At 43.0% G+C, this 20,270-nt stretch overlaps 2 protein-coding genes across 2 annotated transcripts in view; both read right to left on the bottom strand.

Moving 5' to 3' along the window:
• Positions 1–742: 742 nt before the first annotated feature.
• On the bottom strand, positions 743–10,302 carry LOC117484683 (zinc finger protein aebp2-like). Its single transcript, XM_034133103.1, has 8 exons — positions 9,731–10,302; positions 3,557–3,785; positions 2,955–3,062; positions 2,667–2,853; positions 2,456–2,580; positions 2,020–2,087; positions 1,302–1,415; positions 743–1,221 (listed from the first exon to the last, which is right to left on the bottom strand). Exons 1-8 carry the CDS (start codon positions 10,249–10,251, stop codon positions 1,209–1,211), a joined length of 1,365 nt encoding a protein of 454 aa, XP_033988994.1. The 5' UTR covers positions 10,252–10,302; the 3' UTR covers positions 743–1,208.
• Positions 10,303–12,882: 2,580 nt separating this feature from the next.
• Positions 12,883–20,270, bottom strand: part of LOC117484684 (pleckstrin homology domain-containing family A member 5-like) — a 157,534-nt gene continuing 150,146 nt past the window's right edge. Inside the window, 6 exon segments of the mRNA XM_034133104.1 lie at positions 12,883–14,442; positions 16,774–16,919; positions 17,187–17,326; positions 18,815–18,898; positions 19,085–19,195; positions 19,333–19,524. Coding sequence (XP_033988995.1) covers positions 14,408–14,442; positions 16,774–16,919; positions 17,187–17,326; positions 18,815–18,898; positions 19,085–19,195; positions 19,333–19,524 — 708 coding nt within the window. The 3' untranslated portion in view covers positions 12,883–14,407.

Raw genomic sequence — 20,270 nt, 5'->3', positions numbered from 1 at the left:
GTGCAAGCCCAAATTGTGCCCTATGGTGATTGTCCTCAGTATTAGTTATTTATTTTGTTACAGTTGCTAACACATTAAAATATCACAAAGCATCATTATTTAAACTCACACTCAAAGAGCAACAGCTGAGCTCAAATCTCTGCAGTTAAACTGTGGAAGTCTTTACCTAATGATTTAAAGGGCTGAATCTTTAGGATTCATGTACAGCATGAAGTCGTCAGGTAACCTGTTTCTCTGATGGTAGATTGTTGTGTTGACTTTTGGTTTCATGTTACTAGAAGTATTTGTAAGCAACTGGGATTGACAGGCCATCTATTCCCGAGTACAATAAGACGTTCTGCTCCCTGCTCCTGTCCATCAAAACAGCTTCAAGTGTACATGTTTTAGAATATTTGCCATGAGTAAAATAAAACTATAATAATCCAAAGTCAAATTGTATTGGCAGACTTCAGTGTAAGTCACAATTCTGAGTTTAAAGGCAGCATTTTATTTTCCAAGTTCTGTCCTTAAACCCAAACACGTTTTCCAGGTGACCCTAATCCTTTCTTATTATATATTATATATACATTATGTACTGGGTCGTTTATCCGCTATAAACACAGATAACCTCAGAATCACGTTATAGAACAAGCTTCTTTATGACCACAATGTATTCCTGATGGGAGAACTATGGCGCTAGCTAGTGTAACAGAAACATGCAGATTGTTGCCGTGGTGATGAACAGTAAAGACTTCAGAGTGAGTTCAGGTTGGAAAAGTTTAATGACATCAAACCAGAGCAATGCCAACTATCTGCACATGACCAATATCATCAGTTTTAAACATCTATTTAAAAATGTTCGGCAGAAAAAAAAACATCTATCTACAGTACAGTAAAAAATTCAAAGTATAAAAATATATTACAAATCTCAAGTATTTACAAGGACAGCTTCTCTCTACACGTGTGTCTACAGTTAGTTTTCAGTCTAGTCGTGTTACCTAAACATCTCCCTGTACATGCCTCTGTAAACTCAGCTCTAAGGCAGAAACACTGCCGGCCCCTGACAGCCATGGCAAATAAGTCACTAAACTCCCAGCATCCTCTGGGAGAGGGAGGAAGGGAGAAGAGGAACATGGAGATGCAGATGAAGAGGAAACATCTCCTCCTCCTCCTCCTCCTCCTCGAGGTGGGACAAGCAGGAAGTGACAGTGGAGTTCACCTGGAAGGGGTTAGAAGAACATCCTGTAGGGGAAAAGAGAGAGGGTCAAATATTGGTTTCTAGCAACGTCCAAAAGTACCTTTGCATGGTCACCAACACACACCTGTAGATGTTGGGGTCCAGCAGCACCGCGGTGTCTGTGGGGAGCTTGGACAGGTGGACCACCTTGGTCTTCTGCTGCAGTCTGTCTCCCTCATTCACCCACACATCTGGCAGCCTGGGGGGGGGGGGGGGGGGGGGGGCAGTTACAGTTCAGCTCTGGATGCATGGCTCATGGCATCAGAGTGTGTATAGTATTTATATATACACACTCATTAGAGTAGCTGCCCCTGCTCCTAGTACAGTGGTTCAGCCTGTTCTTGGCCTTGTTTAAAGGGCCCATGTCATGCTTTTCTGGTTATTACCCGTCCCCTTGTGTGTTCTGTAGCTTCTGCATGTAAACGGTCTGCAGAGTCACAAACCCTCAAAGTACACCCTGTAGCGAGTAAAACTCTAACACAGAAAAGACCTGTCTATGCTGCTCCAGAACGCTTCTCTTTTTCTTCCTGGGTACAGTGACGTATTTGCGTATAGTGCCGTTACGTCCGCGGAGCCGTTACGTAACACACTCAATCTCACACACTCAATCTTTTCTCAGCTGCAGCTCCCCGGATTCCTCAGCCTGAGGCTGTGAGTCTGTGTGTGAGCACACGCACAGACTCACAGCCAGGCTGCGGGTGTGTGTGTGTGTGTGCTCGGGCTGGTTTCGGGCTGTGTTTCGCTGTCTCGCTGTCTCGCAGACGGCCACTGGGCTCACATGGGGGGAGAAGAGTAGGACTCACATGTCTTCAGGCGTCCAGTGCAACAAGACCTTCACTTTCCCAGAGTCCTCTTTCCTCCTGGCTATTACCTAAACACACAGACACAGGCATGACAATCTAAACAAAACAAATTCATTCCTGCAGAGTGTGTGTGTGCGTGTGAGACGGGTACAAGTGTGTGTATATGTATTATATATTCAACTGCAGCACTTTCTTTACTCTCCCATCATGCTGAAACTTGATTAGATTATGAATGGCCACCTATGTTCATGATATCGTGTGTGGGTGTGTGTGTGTATGTGTTTGTATGTGTGTGTGTAGCCCAGAGAAGGCTCTGAAGGACTCTGCAGCCGTACGAGGCCACCTACCTCTCCAAGTCCCTCTCTCGCCTGTTTGATCAACCGTGTGTGTGTGTGTGTGTGTGTGTGTGTGTGTGTGTGTGTGTGTGCCTGCCCACCGTGCTGTGGAACACCACACTGTGTCCGTTGCCCAGGCTCTCGATGTGTGTGGCCAGGTTGAGGCAGATGGCTCGATGGCGGATGGCGTCCATGGTCTGAGCGTCAAAAAAGTCATGAGGTCGGGCTGGAAATAAAAACATGTTTCAAATAGTACTCGCAGGCACCTGATGAGTACTTTGTATTTGAAGTTGGTTGTGTGTGTGTACATACGCAGGGAGCGTTTGTGTTTGTTCTTCAGTTTCCTCCTCTTGTTGAGGCCAGCCTTGGATGGGGACTCCTCCTTCAGTTTGCCCTGGTTGGACACTTTGGATGAGCTCTGGGAGCTGAAGTGAGTGGGGACGTGACGGGCCAGCCCCCCCTGAGAGGCAAACGTGGCATAACAGCCCCCTACCACACACTGCGGGAACACTTAAAGAGTCAGGGATGTGCTGTGGTCCAAAGGCTGAGCAGCATGTATTCTGCCTCTGGGTGGAGTGGAGTGTGTGGTGTGTTTCTCACCTTGAAGGGCTTGTCTCCGCTGTGGGTCAGCATGTGTCTCTGCAGCCAGCTCTGACTGGTGGATGGTGTGTTGTACACCTTGCAGCCCTTCCACATACACACAAATACCTGTGGCACACGCACATAAAGCACACACTGATAACCAGTCAACACAACATTACAGTATTCCCCTGAACATAGCACCAAGCCCTGTTTGGTGTTGTTTACATTAGTTTTTTATTCTCTCCTGGGTGTAAATGTGTCCTATGGTTTTCCAGATGTGGTGGGAAAAGAAAGCAGGCAGTTCAGAAGGCTCTGAGTCTGAGTAACCCGTGAAATTCCTGAGATTTACTACCAACAGTTTGAAGAACTTTAAGGCCCTGACACACCGAGTGGTCGTTGGGCTGAATGTCATGTCAGGCCAGAGGGTGTTGTACGGGTTAAATCAACTACATTTTGGTTCAATCCATTCAGAGTTAACTAAGAGGATGCACTGCAAAGAGATTTAGCAGTTCCCTGATTGTAGGTTGGTTATTATGGAGGGAGATCGGCCCCTGTACTCCTGACAGTTTCAGAAATGAACTGGTTTATTATTCACCTGCCTTAATAAGCTCAATACTGACCCCTCCTCTCTGCCCGTCCACATGTGTGGCTCTGATGTGTTCTGCCAGGTCGGGGCTGCTGGGGAACAGCAGCTGGCAGTGGTCCCAGCAGCAGGTGTAGCTCAGAGACTTGCCCCCCCCCACTGCTGTGGATCCGCTGCCCGCCCCCCCACAGTGACCGTTGAGTGTGGCAGGGGTGGAGCGCCCGCTGGACGCAGTGCTGTCCATGTCCATCAGGGTGCTGCTGATGCTGGACAACAGGGAGGAGACGTTAGGACACTTACAGTTCACAGCGATAAACGTTACATTCACAGCTGGAACATACAGGAAGTGGCATGGGTTACCTTGTTTTGATTCATTAATGGCTGAAATGACATGTAATACTTGCCAGTAACATTTCTGTACATTTCTTTAGCGCTAAAACATAACAGGACTTGCCTCATCACTTTTCATTCAAAACAGTTTGAGACTAAACTCGTTCATTTAAAAAGAGACCCAACAACACACCCCCTGCTTGTGGGTATATTTTGTCGAGCTGTATTTACAGTTGTGTTTGAGGGGAAGGTGTTATGTAGCCCTTTTATCTCCTCCTGCACGTTATATATCGTAGCTGCTACATTGTGCTGCCATGTGCTAAATGCTTATATGCTGCTCATGCTCTTTCTGCACATCATATATTTATTTTACTATGTATATAAATGTCATGTTCTTAAATGTTGTATGTGAGGAACTACGGATGGAAACTAGCTCAAATCCGGCATGTTTACGTTTTTAAAGCATTATTTGTTTTAAATGTTCATCAATGTGCACTGTCCCTCGTCAAAGAAACGATTAAACAAGCTCTGCCTGCTCCAAAATAGAAATACACAACAGGACTGATGTCTAGACACTAGGGATTTTAAGATTCAACGATTTGCATCGGTGCACCGGCATAAACGTTCAAAATGCGAGTGCACCGGTTGAAAGAGTGCACGTCGGCTACAGTTTGGGTTGAACTCATGATGCATCGATTGTAGCGTCTTTGCATCGGTAACAAAACGATGCAAAGACCAGTTGCATGGCAGTTGTATGTGCATTGCACTATGGTAGTTGTTATTTGCACATTGTTAATCCTGGGCAATGCATCCTTAAATTGTTTAACTGTGAGGTGTTATAACATGGTACTGTACTCTGGAGACAGAGAACACTACTACACTTGTGAAAAGGCCAGTTTGTGAAAGGTCCAATTGTTTGTTTTTTTAAGGTAAAAAAGAAACAGCATAATGCGCAGTACTATTAGAGGGAACCAAATATGTGAAGCACTTTTTTGTTAATGTATGATTTGCTGCATATAAGGAATAAAACAAAATCCTGTCGTACCATATTGAATTGTATCATTATTTTGCATCGTGTTGAATCGCATCGTATCGCCCCGAATCGCATAATGTTGAATCAAATCGTATCGGACTGTATCGCAACAGGGGTGAATCGTATCGTATCTAATGTATCGTTAATGTATCGTAGGCAACGTATCGAGATGCGCATTGCATCGGCCTCAGTGATGGAGATGCACATCCCTACTAGACACACAGCAGGTGGAGACAAGAACAACTGAGATGGAAAAGCATGGACTGCTTGTGTGTGAAGTTTCTAATGCAGAGTCTTCTGAGGGTGCAGAGAGAATGAAGCAGTAAAAACAGACACCCACAAAGCCACCTGCAATGGCTCCACAGTCACAGTGAGTAAACACAGCCTTCTGTTCAGTGTTGGACAGGGTTAGTACATTTTACACATATTTCATTACCCACCACCAGTGTAAAACATAATAGAAGAACGTAAACACAGGTAGTCTGGGGAATACAATGGATGAATCGATGGGCTGACGACATAACACACACAGCGACGGCTCTGAAACACTTCACCCAGAACGAGCAGAGGTCCGCCTGGTCCACATGTATCCCCCCGTGTTCAGAGCACAGTACAATATACTGTCCTCACTGTTCCAGCAGGTTCTCAAAGTCAAGTCAACCCTCTGGCTGCTAGAAGGCCAAGTATAAAAACGGGTAACTTACTTTCATCTGAAACTTGTGGGAAATAATAAATAAAATACACATCCTCTAAAAGTCCACTGTGGCTGAGATATGTGCAGACTGCCAGCACCAAAACAGCTGACAGAGCTGCAGTTGGTGTGTTAATTCCTACAAGAAACACACACACCTCTGTGGGAGTAGAGGAACAGTAATGGCGCATTTCCACTACAGCGCGGAGCGCGGTTTAAGCGTGCTGTTTTTGGTTGCGTTTCCACTAGGCGTAGTTCCGGCTAACGGGTACTTTTTCAGTTTTCTGGCTCTCCAAAATCGAGAATCTTTCCGGGCCAACAACCGGGCTGAGTATGCTAAACTAGTGAGAGAATCGCTGGCAACTACAACAAAATGAATCTACTATAATTTGTTTGTTTAATATAGAGTCCTTATTAATTTGTTTTAAAGCTCAATAAATAACAAAGAAGACCTTTGACCGGCACTTTTCTCATTTTGTCCGGAAGATTTCAACTTTAATGGACATGTTGACCGACAAAGAAAAATTCTAACGGAAACTCTGGTTCAGCCACTGAGAGGCTTCTCCACACTGGCAGCTGGAACACTTATGGCGCTTTTCCACTGCAGGGCCTCGCTCGGCTTAGTACGGTATGTAGGCCTGTCACGATAATTAATTTTGTTTGACGATACATTTTCCTGGAAATTATTGCGATAAACGATAATATTGTCGGCACCGTTGTAAGACCATTTTAGATCACTGACATAATGATAATATATCATAATAATTAAAGTACATCCTTTCAAACAGAACTTTGTATTGAACATTCAACATTGCAAATGAAATGTGAAATAATAAATCAAACTAATTCATTAAATTATAAAAAATGTATTAAATCACACACAACCAAAACAATAAATTAAATAGACTAGGAATAGGCTAGAAAACAGAGCTCTCTCTCTCTCTCTCTATATATATATATATATATATATATATATATATATATATATATATATATATATAAAAACAAATTAATAACGACTCTATATTAAACAAACTAATTATAGTAGATTCACTACATTATTCAAAAGTGTACAGTAACTTTGGATAATAACAAGGGAGTAATAAACGGAGCCTCTCTTTTCCTCTCTCCCCCCCTCTCTCTCTCCTGACAGCCCGTCAGTATCTCATGCAGCTCACTGATCCAGTAATGAGTGACCCGACAGTGAAGAATAAACATATTTATAACTAGTTAGTTTGTTCCAGAGGTAGATAAAATAGCTAAGTCTGTTAGTTCTAACTCTTAGTGTGTGTTTTGCTCCGCTCACCGGTCCGTCAAAGCGGACAGAGCTGCAGGTCAGATCATAGAGCTGTATCATGTAGAGCTGCATCATGTAGAGCTGCAGGTGATCATATAGCTGCATCATGTAGAGCTGCAGGTGATCATAGAGCTGCATCATGTAGAGCTGCAGGTGATCATGCAGAGCTGCGTGTCTCCGTCAGCAGCAGCTGATCTGATCTCTCTTTCCCGTCCGATTAGACTTCACTTGCTTTTATGTCTCTATCGATCAGATCTAGCTAGTTCTGGCTAATGATATATGACTGCCTGCGTATCAGAGGACACCAAACAATAACCGTTGCTTGGCAACGGGGTGTGGCGGCAAAGTATAGCGCAGCATTATGCATTTGTTTACATGAGGGGTCAAAATGTCCCCTTCAGGAGGATAAATCTCTTTCTCCACATTAAATGTTAGACATTAGAATTGACTCTTCTTGTCTGTCACGTAAGTGGCGCAACTGATGCAGTATTGCGCTAAGGGGAAATTATTTTGGACCTGACATTTTGACCGGAGAGATTTAGATTTGCCGGTCTTCAGCATATTTTACCGGTCATAGTCCGGTAATTCCCGGCTAACAGAAACTCTGGGCTGAACACTGTTGCTGTAAATACTGCCATGCTGTGGGGAATGGTCAGCTGGTGTGTTCAAGTACTGCAGGGTTATTCTGGATGTGCAGGTTCATAGCCCTTCACATGCAGCTGACGGGTAGGACTCTTTCCTACTTGGTGGAATGATTAAAAAGTGTTGAGATATTCATATTCTCCTTGGCGCTGAGAGGGGAAAAGGTACGAGTTGTAGATTGAAATATACTGGATGAACCCACACTGCAGATGGATGTCTGGATCCGTACTGCGAGTCAATGTAACCCACGGGTTAATAAAAGAGTGGGGCTATTTAATAGGCTGACGTGTCCGACAGACATCTTTGATCATTTTCTTACCATGTTATCATCTACACTACAGTGTAAAACGACTATTCAATCGTCCTAGTTTAAGCTCCATTAAACTTATTAACTCATACTCATTTCAGTGTGTCAGAGAAACAAGTCAAAATATATCAAAGTAGCAACAGATGTTTTGATCGATGTTCTTTCCTTGGTTGCAGGGCAAACTGCCTCTCTGGATGCATCACTTCTAATGGAGCTTAGTTTTCAGGCACAAAGACTCAACCGCTGATGTCAAACCTGTCTTAAAGGAAGATCCTGAGCTCATGCAATAGATCAACTGTTTCTAAAAGCTGGAACGGACAAACGTGACCGGGACATTCCCTCCAGACATCCAGCATTTTATAATGTCTGCAACTTTCAGACTAATATTTTGTCATTGTTTGTTGAAGGACAAATTGAGGGCGATTGCAAAAATATTGGAGATGGCGCATACAGTATGTACGTTAGTTAAATGTCCTGTAGTTATGGTATTGGGACTATGAGCAGCAGCTATCGCAAGACTGTTATCAGTTGGATGAAATAAGTTGTTCCACTCTGTTCAGTAGCTACAGTGAGAGAATGTTCTGATCTGACTACACTACAATGTTCAACATGATAAACTGTTCCACTAGTAGGGACGCACCAATCCAAGTCTTCTGATAAATAGTACCAATCAGAGACAAGTACTCGTAAAACCAATGTTTAACATACCCTCACTATGTCTGCCTGTTCACTGTGTACAGATGTCCTTACACCAAACATGCATTAAAGTCTGCTGCAAGTTGGATTTGTTTCGTTTGAAAAGTGGTATGAAAATGCCTTATATTGGAGGTTTCGAAGATTTAAAACCTGTTGTCCAAGACATGACATGTTCTGAGGAGAGACTGCATGTCTCTGCATCCTCTTTTCTCTTACATACAGTGCCAAACCAACCATCTAGTCTTTTTTAATCAAAATCTTGTGGGTCTGCAAATGATCACCAATAGCAGCCCAGTTGAATTGGTTTGTTAAAATGACCCATAAACATCCACGCTGTTCCCTGAAATGTGCTGCTGTGGCTCTGCGGGCTGTGGGACCATCCCTGCTAGGGCTGCACCATTTGGACAAAACAACGTATTATTTTTGATTCAAATTGGTATTGCAATATGATGTGTGATATAAGAGGGTATAATACTTTTGAACATCATTTCATTATCATTGAAAATAGATTAAAATGATCGTGGTACGATTTATTTTAGGGGACCTGTACATGACAAGATTTGTGTAAAGTAGACTTCTCTGCAGCTCCACAATACTTCATTCAGATATTTCCACATATTTTGCCTTTACCAGTAGAGTCCATTTTGCGACTTTGATCAAACTTTCCTTAATAGTGCAGCCCGGACCCTACACACACTCTGAGTGGTTGTGAGTTTCCCAGGTTGGATCCTGTGGGAATCACAAAAACAGCTTGAGGTCCAGATTCACTGTGACCACGAGGCTGAGGGGTTCTGCTACCTCTGAAGGCCAGTGTCTTCATCCTCTTCTATGTATATTTGGGGGGGCGGGGTATGGACGGCTGTTAGTACTGCGGTGAATGGGATAACTGAGCTGATGAACATGCTGTGCAAACAGTACTATTACTGTTGATATGGATCAAATCGAAACCCTCTGAGAACTTTCCCACAACAGTGCTCGTTGCCTATTAAAAAAAATAATATACAAATGCTAAGTTAAAACAACTTTCCCAAAGAACCCTTCATCTAACGGGCACGGGTGTCCTAGACCGAGAGGCCGGAGCTGGAACTCTTTACAATGTAAACTAATGGACCGCAGCTATCACCCGGTGGACTCCGCATCGTGTTGTGGTCCCACACCACCCATGCTGTTCTGAAAGGAGCGTAAGGCCTTCATAAAGCAGACTACTTCACAGACCTGTCCTCTGAATCCATCCGGCTGAGAGGCTCTCCGATCGACGAGGTCCCCTCCATGCTGGCCGCTCTCTTGGTGCCGTGCTCGGCTTTCTCCGTGTTCTTTGTGCGGTGGGCCGGCGAGGAGGAGGACACGCTCTCCCCCTCTCTTTGTTCTTGTCTCAGCACCCGGGAGCCCTCTTGTGCGGAATCAGTGCTACTCGCCAAACTCCCTTGTGCGGGACTTTTCCCCGGTTCAGAGAGTTTACCGTCGGGTTCCCCTCCGTCGTTGTCGGGGTTTTTGTTCGGTACTGCTGTTTCTTTGTCAGCGTCTGACACAGAAGACAGACTGTCCCCGTCCTCCGCCGCCACACCACGACCGCTCGCGTCCATTCCTGCTCTGTTCTCGTTGTTGTCGCCCGGTTCCTGTTTGGGGTCCGGCACGGCCTGTCCCTCATTGCCGGTTTCTGCTGTTTCCCCGGTTCCGTTTTGATTCGACGTCGGCTGAGAATCTTGTTCGGCACCCTCGCTCGTTATTTGAGCCATTTCGTTGAGCACCAAAGGTATTATTGTGATGTTCCAATGGAAAAGTTGCCCTCAGGCTGCCCTTCTTCCTCCACTCACACTCTCCGCTTCAAGCGTAACACAGCAGGGGGTTTGATGACGTCGCGGCTCCGCATGGCCAAAGCTTGTGTATTCAGAAGATCTCTCACTCACAACCTAAACATACGTCCAACAATAACTTTGTTCATAACGCTGCATAGAGTGCATCTCTAAACGGCATTATTCTACTTGTTACATATGGTTTAAATCTTGAACTGTAACGTTGCGGTGTAGTTTACCTTTTCATATGTGTAAACAAAATACACATTTTCATATTAATAACCATGAATTTCGCTACAAAACAACTTATACACAAAAGTGTTTTTTGCCAGGCTAGTTCGGGGCAATGTAAAATGAATTAGGCTTTTCTAAAGTAGCTAATCTGAAACGGTTTATTTTCCTTTCATATTCAGTATCGAACTAAGTGGAATGTCTAATCTGATCAATAGTAAAAACATGTAGGGTACAATTATTTATTTGAAGAATAAAAAAAGGTAATAGACGCGTTGGGGAGCAGACTGAATGTGTGTCACCTTCGTATCAATAGACGATCTTCGGCATTGTGGCCTCTCAGCTCCACGTGTTCCGACAAACAGAAAATGACCCAACTCAAAAAGTGCTGAAAAGGCACGTTCTTATCTCAGCAAGGTGCATATTCCTGCAGGCACCACCACTCTCCTTAGCCTGCTTTAGCTTTCTTGACTTTACCACAGCCGTTCTTGTCTTGAACTACCACTCATTCTCTCGTTAATCTGAACCATGCTGATTTTAGTGGCCAACTTGTTGCATTGAAATGGAGGCCTGCTTCTGTACTGCCTGTGCAAAATGGAGAAAAAGTGCTCAATTGAAATATCAAATTTGAGGTATATAATGCTACATTTTAGTACATATATCTTAACCTTAACCTGGATATTGATTGAGTCGTGACAGAAGTCTTAAGTAGAATTTATTTATAAATCTTTTTTTGACAAAACAATCAAGATCGTCTCCTTTTTTACTCCTTTTTTTTTTAACTACCATATAATTTGTTTTTCACAAGAAACACTTGATTTTCTTTAATACAAGTACTGTGTCTTAACAATTAACATGATGCCAACTATGTTGGAGTGTGGATGAGCGGAAGGCACACAAGCGTCCTGGCCCATTTCCCTCTCCTATGGTATTTAGTTGCTCGAGGGCCATGCGCTAGAGGAAAAGGTGCTTAAATACCAGTGATAGTCTGGTTCCTGGCAGTGGGGTTGAGATACAGTATTTCATCCTAAGTATATTTGGCCAAAGTACATTTGACACAGAACAGTGAACAGAAAGTGCCCCTCCAGCTGATCAAAAGCCTTTTCCGCAATACCAGGTCTTTCACGGATTTGGCGCAGTGCACAATGTTTAGGAATCTTCTAATATTATCTATGAAGAAACTATTCTATTCGGTCTGGTCCTTTTTGAAGAGTGAAGAAATGATTCTCTCTGGCCAAGCGGTTATTTTATTACATATTTTGTATTCTGATGACAAAAGTGAAATTGGCCAATATGAAGTGCCGGGTCCTGTGGCATAGCCCCACTGTCCTTTGAATACATTTTTTTTTTTTAAATTAATAATTATTTTAGATAATCATTTGAGTTCACTTGGTGGAGAAGTTTTGATAGAATTCAATTGTGAATCAGTGTAAGACCTGAACCTACTTTGCCAATATTGCATTTGAGATGTCTGTGTTGAAGAGCCCATCTTAGCTGGGCTTTTTCAATAAGGTTGATGACAGGAGCATTTGGGTTTGTCAAGAAGTTTTTGCATGTCCAATGCATTAAAGGTTGCCTAGTACAGTTTAAGTCAAATGGGAGTTGATTGTAGGCTCACCATTTTATATTTTTAAGGTGTTTATTCTGTTGGTGAGAGGAGTTTTAGTTGATGTGCCACCTGCAATGACTTGGTCACTTACAACATTCTCTGCATTATTGAGCTTATTGTATTTATTTATTTTTCTGACATGTATATAGTTTACTTCATCTGCATTACTTGCACATTGGTACTCTAGCAACATATCTGCACTATTCTATTCTACTCTGTTTCATTTTGCACTATTTTTGAATTGTTATCTTTGTAATTGTCTTATTGTCTTATGTATGTACTGTGTTGCATTGCTGGACGAGCTCGGGACTTCAGATTTGCATTGCCATAACTACACTGTAGCTAAGTGCATATGACAATAAAGCTTTTGAATCTTGAATCAGAGTGGACCAGCTTTATCCCAATGCTCATAGACAGAAACAGGTGAAATGATAATATTTCATATTTGGCTAACTTACTTTTAAGAAAAGAGAAACACCACCAGTCGGATGATATCAAAGACAAATCAACAAGACCAAGCACAGAATGTGGGAAGCAGAGGACGGTGGAAACCAGACTGCAAACAGTGTTGAAACACATGCTAAGGATGGAGTATCAATATTCTTGGTTACTCATAATCGGACAAACTCCTAGACAGGTCTTACAGCAACATGGATGAAATGAGAGATTTTAGAACTAGATCTGAAAGCAAAGGGTCATTTGATAAGCAGACAGCAAAAAAACAACGACAACAATAATATTTAAAGAACATCAACATTTATTTCACATGATATAAAACACATGGGTATGAACTTTTTGCATATTTACCCTAATAATATGAATAATAACCTCTAGTTATAATTTTCTCTCTTATTCTTTTCAGTGTGTACATAAATTATGCTATCTTGTTTATTATATTTTTTTACAGTTTATACATCTCTTTTAAATTCATGTTATGTCCTGGAGCTCCAAAGTCCTACTTATTGCTTCGTACATGTGCTATTCTCCAACTCTTCAACACCTTGAACAGATTTAAACTCAAAAGATCTAATCAGTGTCATGTCCTCAGCATCTGTGTATCTTCTAAGTACTGTAAACCAAAAAGAGATAAACTCAAATAGACATGAGAAGCAGACGAGAAATGTAAAACATTCACTTAACGTGTGTGAACAGACAGCCGGCTCAACATAAATAATCACAACTTCTGCAAAATACTTAGTTCTGTTCAAAAGAGTCAGCAGCATGAAGTGGCACCTTGTTGAATCTGCTTTATGTTCATATATATACTTTTTATATATTTATATATGTATACCCAATGAAGGACAATCTGTTATGTTGCAGGTGCAAAATAAAAATAGAGTGATAAGGGAGCCTTGGGTTTGAAGAGAACACAGAATGAATGTGAGAGTACCTGGTCAAGAAAGCTCTGGTGCTGAGCCCATCTGAGGGGACACTTCTCCAGTACACCCCCTCCAGCTACTCACAGCCAATACCCCCCGTCCACATCAGTAGAATGTTCTAAGACTTATTATATAAAGATAACTTTAATACTTAGTTAGGTATCTAAATGTATGTGTATTGATGTGTGTGTGTTTACATTTGGCAGGTGATATCTATGGAGCGTTATTACCCCCAAAACAAGTGCTATATACAGACAAGATTGTGAAATGGTTTAATGTTTAAAGCAATAAAAACATGGCCCATGAAAAACACTCCATCCTCTCTGTGTTGATATCAGCCGAGCTAAGCATGGGAGAATAATTGAGCCCCTTTTTGTTGCTTTTATTCACACTGACTGCAAACGTGGAATGAATAAAACATTTGAACAACATGCTAACTGAGTATATTGTTGTTGTTGTTGGTTTGTCAGTGGTAAATGTTCTTCTCTAAAACAGGATTAGCAGCTTCTGAAACTCCACTTTATAAGAGTGTTTTCTTCTTCGCACAACCATGACTTCATGACTACACCATTTCACAATCTGAATGTAGAAATATTTTGAAATGTGACCCCATTGATTCACTGTTTTGCTCAGGAACATATCAGGATGGACAAATCTAACAGGTTCTAAAGAAGCAGCACATCTTTCTCTGTCTGGAAGTGAAGGGGCCGTCTGTGAGGTCCACCAGGCAGGGGGGGGGGGGGGTCCTCCTCTCAGGCTCCGCCCCTGTGGGCATGTGACAGTAGTATCAAAACAGTCCTGTTGTAAACATGAAGCCTTGGAGCATGCTCTGTGCAGGCAGGCTACATCTGGGCTTTGGGGCGTCAGGGTGGGGGGCGGCTCACGTGTCGCTGCTCACCAAGGTGAACGTCTGCGCTGTAGAGAGGAGGAGAGAGTGGGGGGGGTACACAGTCAGTCAGAGAGTCCAAAGGTATTAGCAGTACGATGCTTTCCTCCGGATGTCTCCACCAATCAGAAGGAGTGTTTAGCGTGTCACGTGGGTTGGGTTGTGTTCACTGGTTTCCTTTGTGTTACATTGATGGCTGGGACTTAAAGCATTTAGTTGTTCTTCAAAGCTTTTTATCTTTCTGTTGAAATGTGCATGTGAAGGTGAAGGTGCCTTTGGGTGGTCTCATCCATCTATCCAGTTTAGTAAGATTGTCTTTTTTTAGAAGTTGTCAAGGCAACCAGAATGAACTGCTCATTTCTCAGTTGAAAAGAGTGTAGTGCTGCGACATACAGTTAACAATAGTTTACGTGTACTGTAGATCAGAATGTGTGATCAGGAGCATGGGGCTCAGGGGTGTCATTGTGTGTGGATCCCAGATAATGTACTTGAGGATGGGGGGTGTGCAGTTATTTGGTTGGATTTCCACCCACCTGTTACTGCTATAAATGGCTTTTTGGAACATATGTTTCTTTATTTACCGGTAAGGAATGGGAGTTCTGATATTGATAATCTTAGGTATTGATATCTGTTTATGTCCAGCCAGAGGCCTGTACTATGAATCCAGTTCAACATACCCTGGATATGTTTGAGTTATCTGGCTTAACTAACCCAAAACAAACGCGCTCTCGCTAAGCGGTCCTACGACGCTGGTTATCAACTCTGTAACTCAAGCCAGGGTTTCTCTGTCCGGCTGAGTGCGCGTTCACATGAAAGGGGCGGGGTTAGCAACATTTGACCAATCACAAACATGGACAAGCGTACTGCCAGCGCAGCGTCATACTTCCTGAAGGAAAAGTAAACTTTAATATTAGACAAATATGAAGAAGTTAAACTTTAAACATCCATGACTTAAACACTTTATCCAGGATAAAAGCCACATAGCTGCAGCTGCAAGGTGAATACAGCTGGTAACAGAAAAAGCGTTTGAATGCGTACATTAACAGGTTTATGATATCACTGCGCACCTAACTAGATAGGACACGGCTGGCTTGAGCGATCCACTTGATAACCCGCGTCGTAGGACCGTTTAGCGAGAGCGCGTATGTTTTGGATTAGGCCAACCGGCTAACTCAAACATATCCAGGTTATGTTGAACCGGCTTCGTCGTACAGGCCTCAGGTGTCTTTGGTTGTTGATAGCTTTTGCAGACTGCATCCTGTTGTGGTCCCTTACCGTTTCGGTCTAAAGGGTTAAACTGATGTAATGTGGGCTGAACTGGCTTTAGCTCAAGCTCTAACTCAAACGCCATGCAGAAATGAATTGAGATGTCTTTGATTATTAAGCTAGAAACATAATTACTGAATGTCTGTCTTCTCATAATCAATTCTTTCAAAGTTGCAGTGTCATTGTCTCGCCACTGGAGTGCGCTGTCTGTTGAACTTTAGAATTGTTCTAGCTAGTAGAGAGAACATGAGATGTTCAATTCAGATGTGTTCACACAGCGATATTTTAAGAAGCAATTCCAATCTGCACACAACAGAAACTCAGGAACACACCCCACTGCTGTCTGATGTAGAGTAAAGTATATGTGTAGTCATTGTTCAACCCTTAGTGATTATTTGTGAGAAAAGCCTCAAAGCCATCTCACGTGTCTTGAGTTTGTGTATCTTAATTGTATCTAGATACACAAAGGATCAATTACATTTAGCCATTTTAAAAGTTCAAATATAATTCTATACAATTCTACTGTTTATATTGAAGCAGTGTTACCAGAGTTTGCTGAACACGTTTTTATTGACACAGAGTGTCTAAAACAGTTGGTATCAGCATTATTGAAGACTAAACAAAAGCAAATCTAATCTATAGTAGCAGCCAAAGTTATTTTCAAAGAATTACATTTATCCCCTGACCCCATTCTATTATCTGTAATACATGTCCATCCATTAGGTATCCAAATCCATAAATGATCTTTAAAAGTCTTATTCTGCATTGTCTGATATATTATTGTTTGTGAAAAGCAATTAAAAAAATCTTTTTAACATATTAAGTATTTTAAGATTAGTAAGCATCAGCCTAAAATAAGGCCCACATGAGTGATTGGAGATATCCACATGTCCTTAGCTCTAAATATGACGCTCTCAGCGTCGACCCTGACCTGTTTCAGCAGATAGCGTGCTAATGTCAGAGTCCTTCAAGGCCAAAGTGAGGTAACCAAAAGGGCAATTTAGTTTCAATATTTGACTATGTTGTATTAAGATGTAAATATGGTCTCAGGTGTACAGACACAGATGCGTGTGCGATGGACAGTCTTCACTCACAAGCCAACATGTTGTTGTTGTTGTTGTTGTGTTTCTTGTGGTCTGCGGTCAGCCTCTCCTTCAGCTCCCCCTCTCTCTGCTGCCTCTCCTCGGCCTCCTCCTCCCTCGGCTCCGGGCTCGGGGTCTCAGGCTCCGGAGTCTGAAAGCTTCCATAAGCAGGAGCACAAGGATTCAAAGTCCACACCCATTTCAAAATGTTGAATAACCTTTTTCAAATAAGTTCATTGATCTCACCTTGTCTACTTTGTGAATTTGAGAATTAGTGTTCCATTAAGGGCACATTAAGGCAAACAATGATGGACATGAATGGGTGACATCAGCAATGGAAGAATGCAGTCAGAAGCCAGAGGCAGCTGAAGGGGTGTGAGAACACACACACATACACACACGCACACATACACACACACATGTACCTGTTTTCAGTAGTGGTGTTTGTTGGCGAGCTGGTCAGATCTTGCTCTCTGCTTTCATCATCCTCAAAAGGATTTACAATCTCAACACGCTGAGGCTCCGCACACAGGTCCACTATCACCACCCTCTGACTCACACACAGCTGACACACACACACACACACACACACACACACACACACACACACACACACACACACACACACACACACACACACACACACACACACACACACACACACACACACACACACACACACACACACACACACACACACACACACACACACACACACACACACACACACGCATCATTGTTACCTACTGACATGTATATTTTGTGGTAGCAAGATATCAATTTTTCCATGGCATGTTATTTAAAACATTTGATCTTGGCAAACACTTAAAGGTGGGGTAGGTAAGTTTGAGAAACCGGCTCGAGATACACTTTTTGTTATATTCCATGGAATGCTCTTAACATCCCGATAGCAATGAATATCTTAAGTGCTTTGACAAAAAATCCATAAGAAAATATCATCTGTGGAAGCCGTAGTACTGTAAAAAGCACGACCAATCATTTTAGCCGGTCCGGCTAAAATAACTGGATGGCCTACCTGCCTGTCAGCCTTCCATCTGTGCACAAACTTATCTCGTGCCCTCATTGGTCATGTGCGCGTTCGTGTGTGTTGGAGGAGGGGCTCTGTAAGGAAGTGGCAGATTTTCTCCGGTTGTGTATTTTCAAATTCTAGCGATCTCGAGCCGGTTTCTCAAAATTACCTACCCTACCTTTAAATATGTAGTTATATTTAATGTTTAAAAACAGTGGTAAATTAGCGAATATTTAGTTAAAAAATCATCTGAGAACAAAAAGGATAAATAAATACATGAGGAATACATTCTTATTTGAAAAAGAATCAGCAGATTGAACTACTACTGAGTGAATAAGTTATTAAGTAATAAATGATGACGTCTCTGCTGTGGAGTGAAGGTGGAGAGTCTAATCCAGAGAGGCTTAATCCAGGAGATGCAGCTCTTACAGCTACCACACCCCCACAAATCTTATTGTCCCAGATTACACGACCACAATAACTGAGTATCAGCTGTGGGATTACACACAGTGAGAGAGTGGCCGTTTCTTAATCTCGAGTAAAGCTGCTCCAGAGCCACTATTTCAAGCATACTACGTCATCGAGTGGCGCCGAATCACTGTTTAAATGCCCAGCATATATGTGCTACCAAGCAAGCCTCCTCGACATTGAGAAATGGTGTGTGTGTGTCTGTGTGTGAGAATGATTCCCCTCCACCTGCTGGCAGACAGCAACACAGCAGTTTACTGTTAGCTGGAACCATGGGATGGATCCGTCTGCAGGCATCCAAAGTTAACACTCCACTTGAATTACTATTGCCAAGAGTTTTGCTAACTGGTACTATGTGTTTTACTTCCTGGTACTATGTGTTTTACTTCCTGGTACTATGTGTTTTACTTCCTGGTACTATGTGTTTTACTTCCTGGTACTATGTGTTTTATTGAGCCATACTTTCTTATGGATTTGTTGAAAATTGGAAAGATAAAGGCTTATCCATTAACACTGTACCAATGAATATCATTGAAATGTTATAGGCTGCAGTACCTCATCCTGCAGCTCCTCCTCCCTCTGCAGGGGCCCCTCCCCGTCCTGCTGCACCTCCTCACACTCCTCAACTCCCTGCACCTCCTGGAGAAGGAAACAGAACGTGATCATGAGAGACCTGCATGGAGCTTTGCATCAACCAGCCCTTTATATAGTCACAATCTCAGCACTGACTAAAGATTGCTGAGCATAGCATCGAAATCCACCAATGAATAAATAGCATTACAAGTGTTGTGTTGGAAACTACTGGAATCAAAATATCCCATGAACCTCTGGTGCAGGGTGTGTCCTGCTCTGCTCCATGGTCTCCACCTTCAGCTGCTGCAGCGCCGCCTCCAGCTGCACAGGGTCCGCACAGGCCCCCTCCATCTGCCCCCGACCCTGCACACACACCGGCACACACACACACTTGGATTATTGGATCGACTGAAAATGTTTGGCAGGGAAAAGGTTAGCACAGGAGCTAGTTTCTAAGATCAGTGTAGTTCAGGTCATGGGGACACAGTGTGTGACATCACCTGCTGGATAATAACAGGGTTGTCTTTGCTGAAGGAGGGCGAGCGGGACGGGGTCTCTCTCTTCTTCTCTCGGAGCGACGAGGCCTCCTGGTTCCTCCTCATTCTCTCCAGCTGCTCCTCCACACTCATCCGTGCTCGGCCCCCCTCTCGCTCCCCAAAGCTGGTCTGATCCACCGCACTGCGGGGCCGCTCCTGTGCAGGACGGCAGCCAGGATCAGCTTCTGTCTCTCTGGGCGTTAAACTCTGGGTCTATACAATATGCTGGCGTATATGTTAATCAATCGGCTATTACCCAAAGGTAAAGTAATGGCTGAATTCCCATGACATACAGTACCAGTCAAAAGTTTGGACACACCTTCTCATACGAAGGTTTTTATTTATTACATTATTTTCCACATTAATACATTAATACTGAAGACATCAAAACTATGAAAGAACACATATGGAATTATCTAGTAAACAAAAAAGTGTTAAGCAATCCAGAATATGATTTATATTTTATATTCTTCAAAGTAGCCCCCTTTTGCCTCGATGACAGCTTTGCACACTCTTGGTTTCTCTCAGTCAGCTTCATGAGGTCGTCACCTGGAATAGTTTTCCAACCGTCTTGAAGGACTTCCCAGAGGGGCTGAGCACTTGTTGGCTGCTTTCCCTTCACTCTGCGGTCCAACTGATCCCAAACCATCTCAATTGGGTTGAGGTCGGTGATTGTGGAGGCCAGGTCCTCTGACGCAGCTCTCCATCACTTCCCTTCTTAGTCAAATAGCCCTCACATAACCCTTACATAGCCTGGAGGTGTGTTTGGGGTCATTGTGTGTTGAAAAACAAGTGATGGTCCCAGTAAGCTCAAACCAGATGGGATGGCATGGCGCTGCAGAATGTTGTGGTAGCCATGCTGGTTAAGTGTGCCTTGAATTCTGAATAAATCACCAACAGTG

Source organism: Trematomus bernacchii, unplaced genomic scaffold (genome assembly GCF_902827165.1).
Source record: "Trematomus bernacchii unplaced genomic scaffold, fTreBer1.1, whole genome shotgun sequence".
NCBI lineage: Eukaryota > Metazoa > Chordata > Actinopteri > Perciformes > Nototheniidae > Trematomus > Trematomus bernacchii.
This window is presented reverse-complemented; position numbering and strand designations above follow the sequence as displayed.

What these genes read in the sequence shown, in the direction of transcription:
- LOC117484683 (XM_034133103.1), bottom strand. Translation starts at nt 10,251, where the DNA reads ATGGCTCAAATAACGAGCGAGGGTGCCGAACAAGATTCTCAGCCGACG. An exon ending in CGGATGGATTCAGAGGACAG is followed by an intron (nt 3,786 to 9,730) that starts GTCTGTGAAGTA and finishes CCTGTTGTCCAG; the next exon opens with CATCAGCAGCACCCTGATGG. An exon ending in GTGTGGTGTTCCACAGCACG is followed by an intron (nt 2,088 to 2,455) that starts GTGGGCAGGCAC and finishes CTGTGTGTTTAG; the next exon opens with GTAATAGCCAGGAGGAAAGA.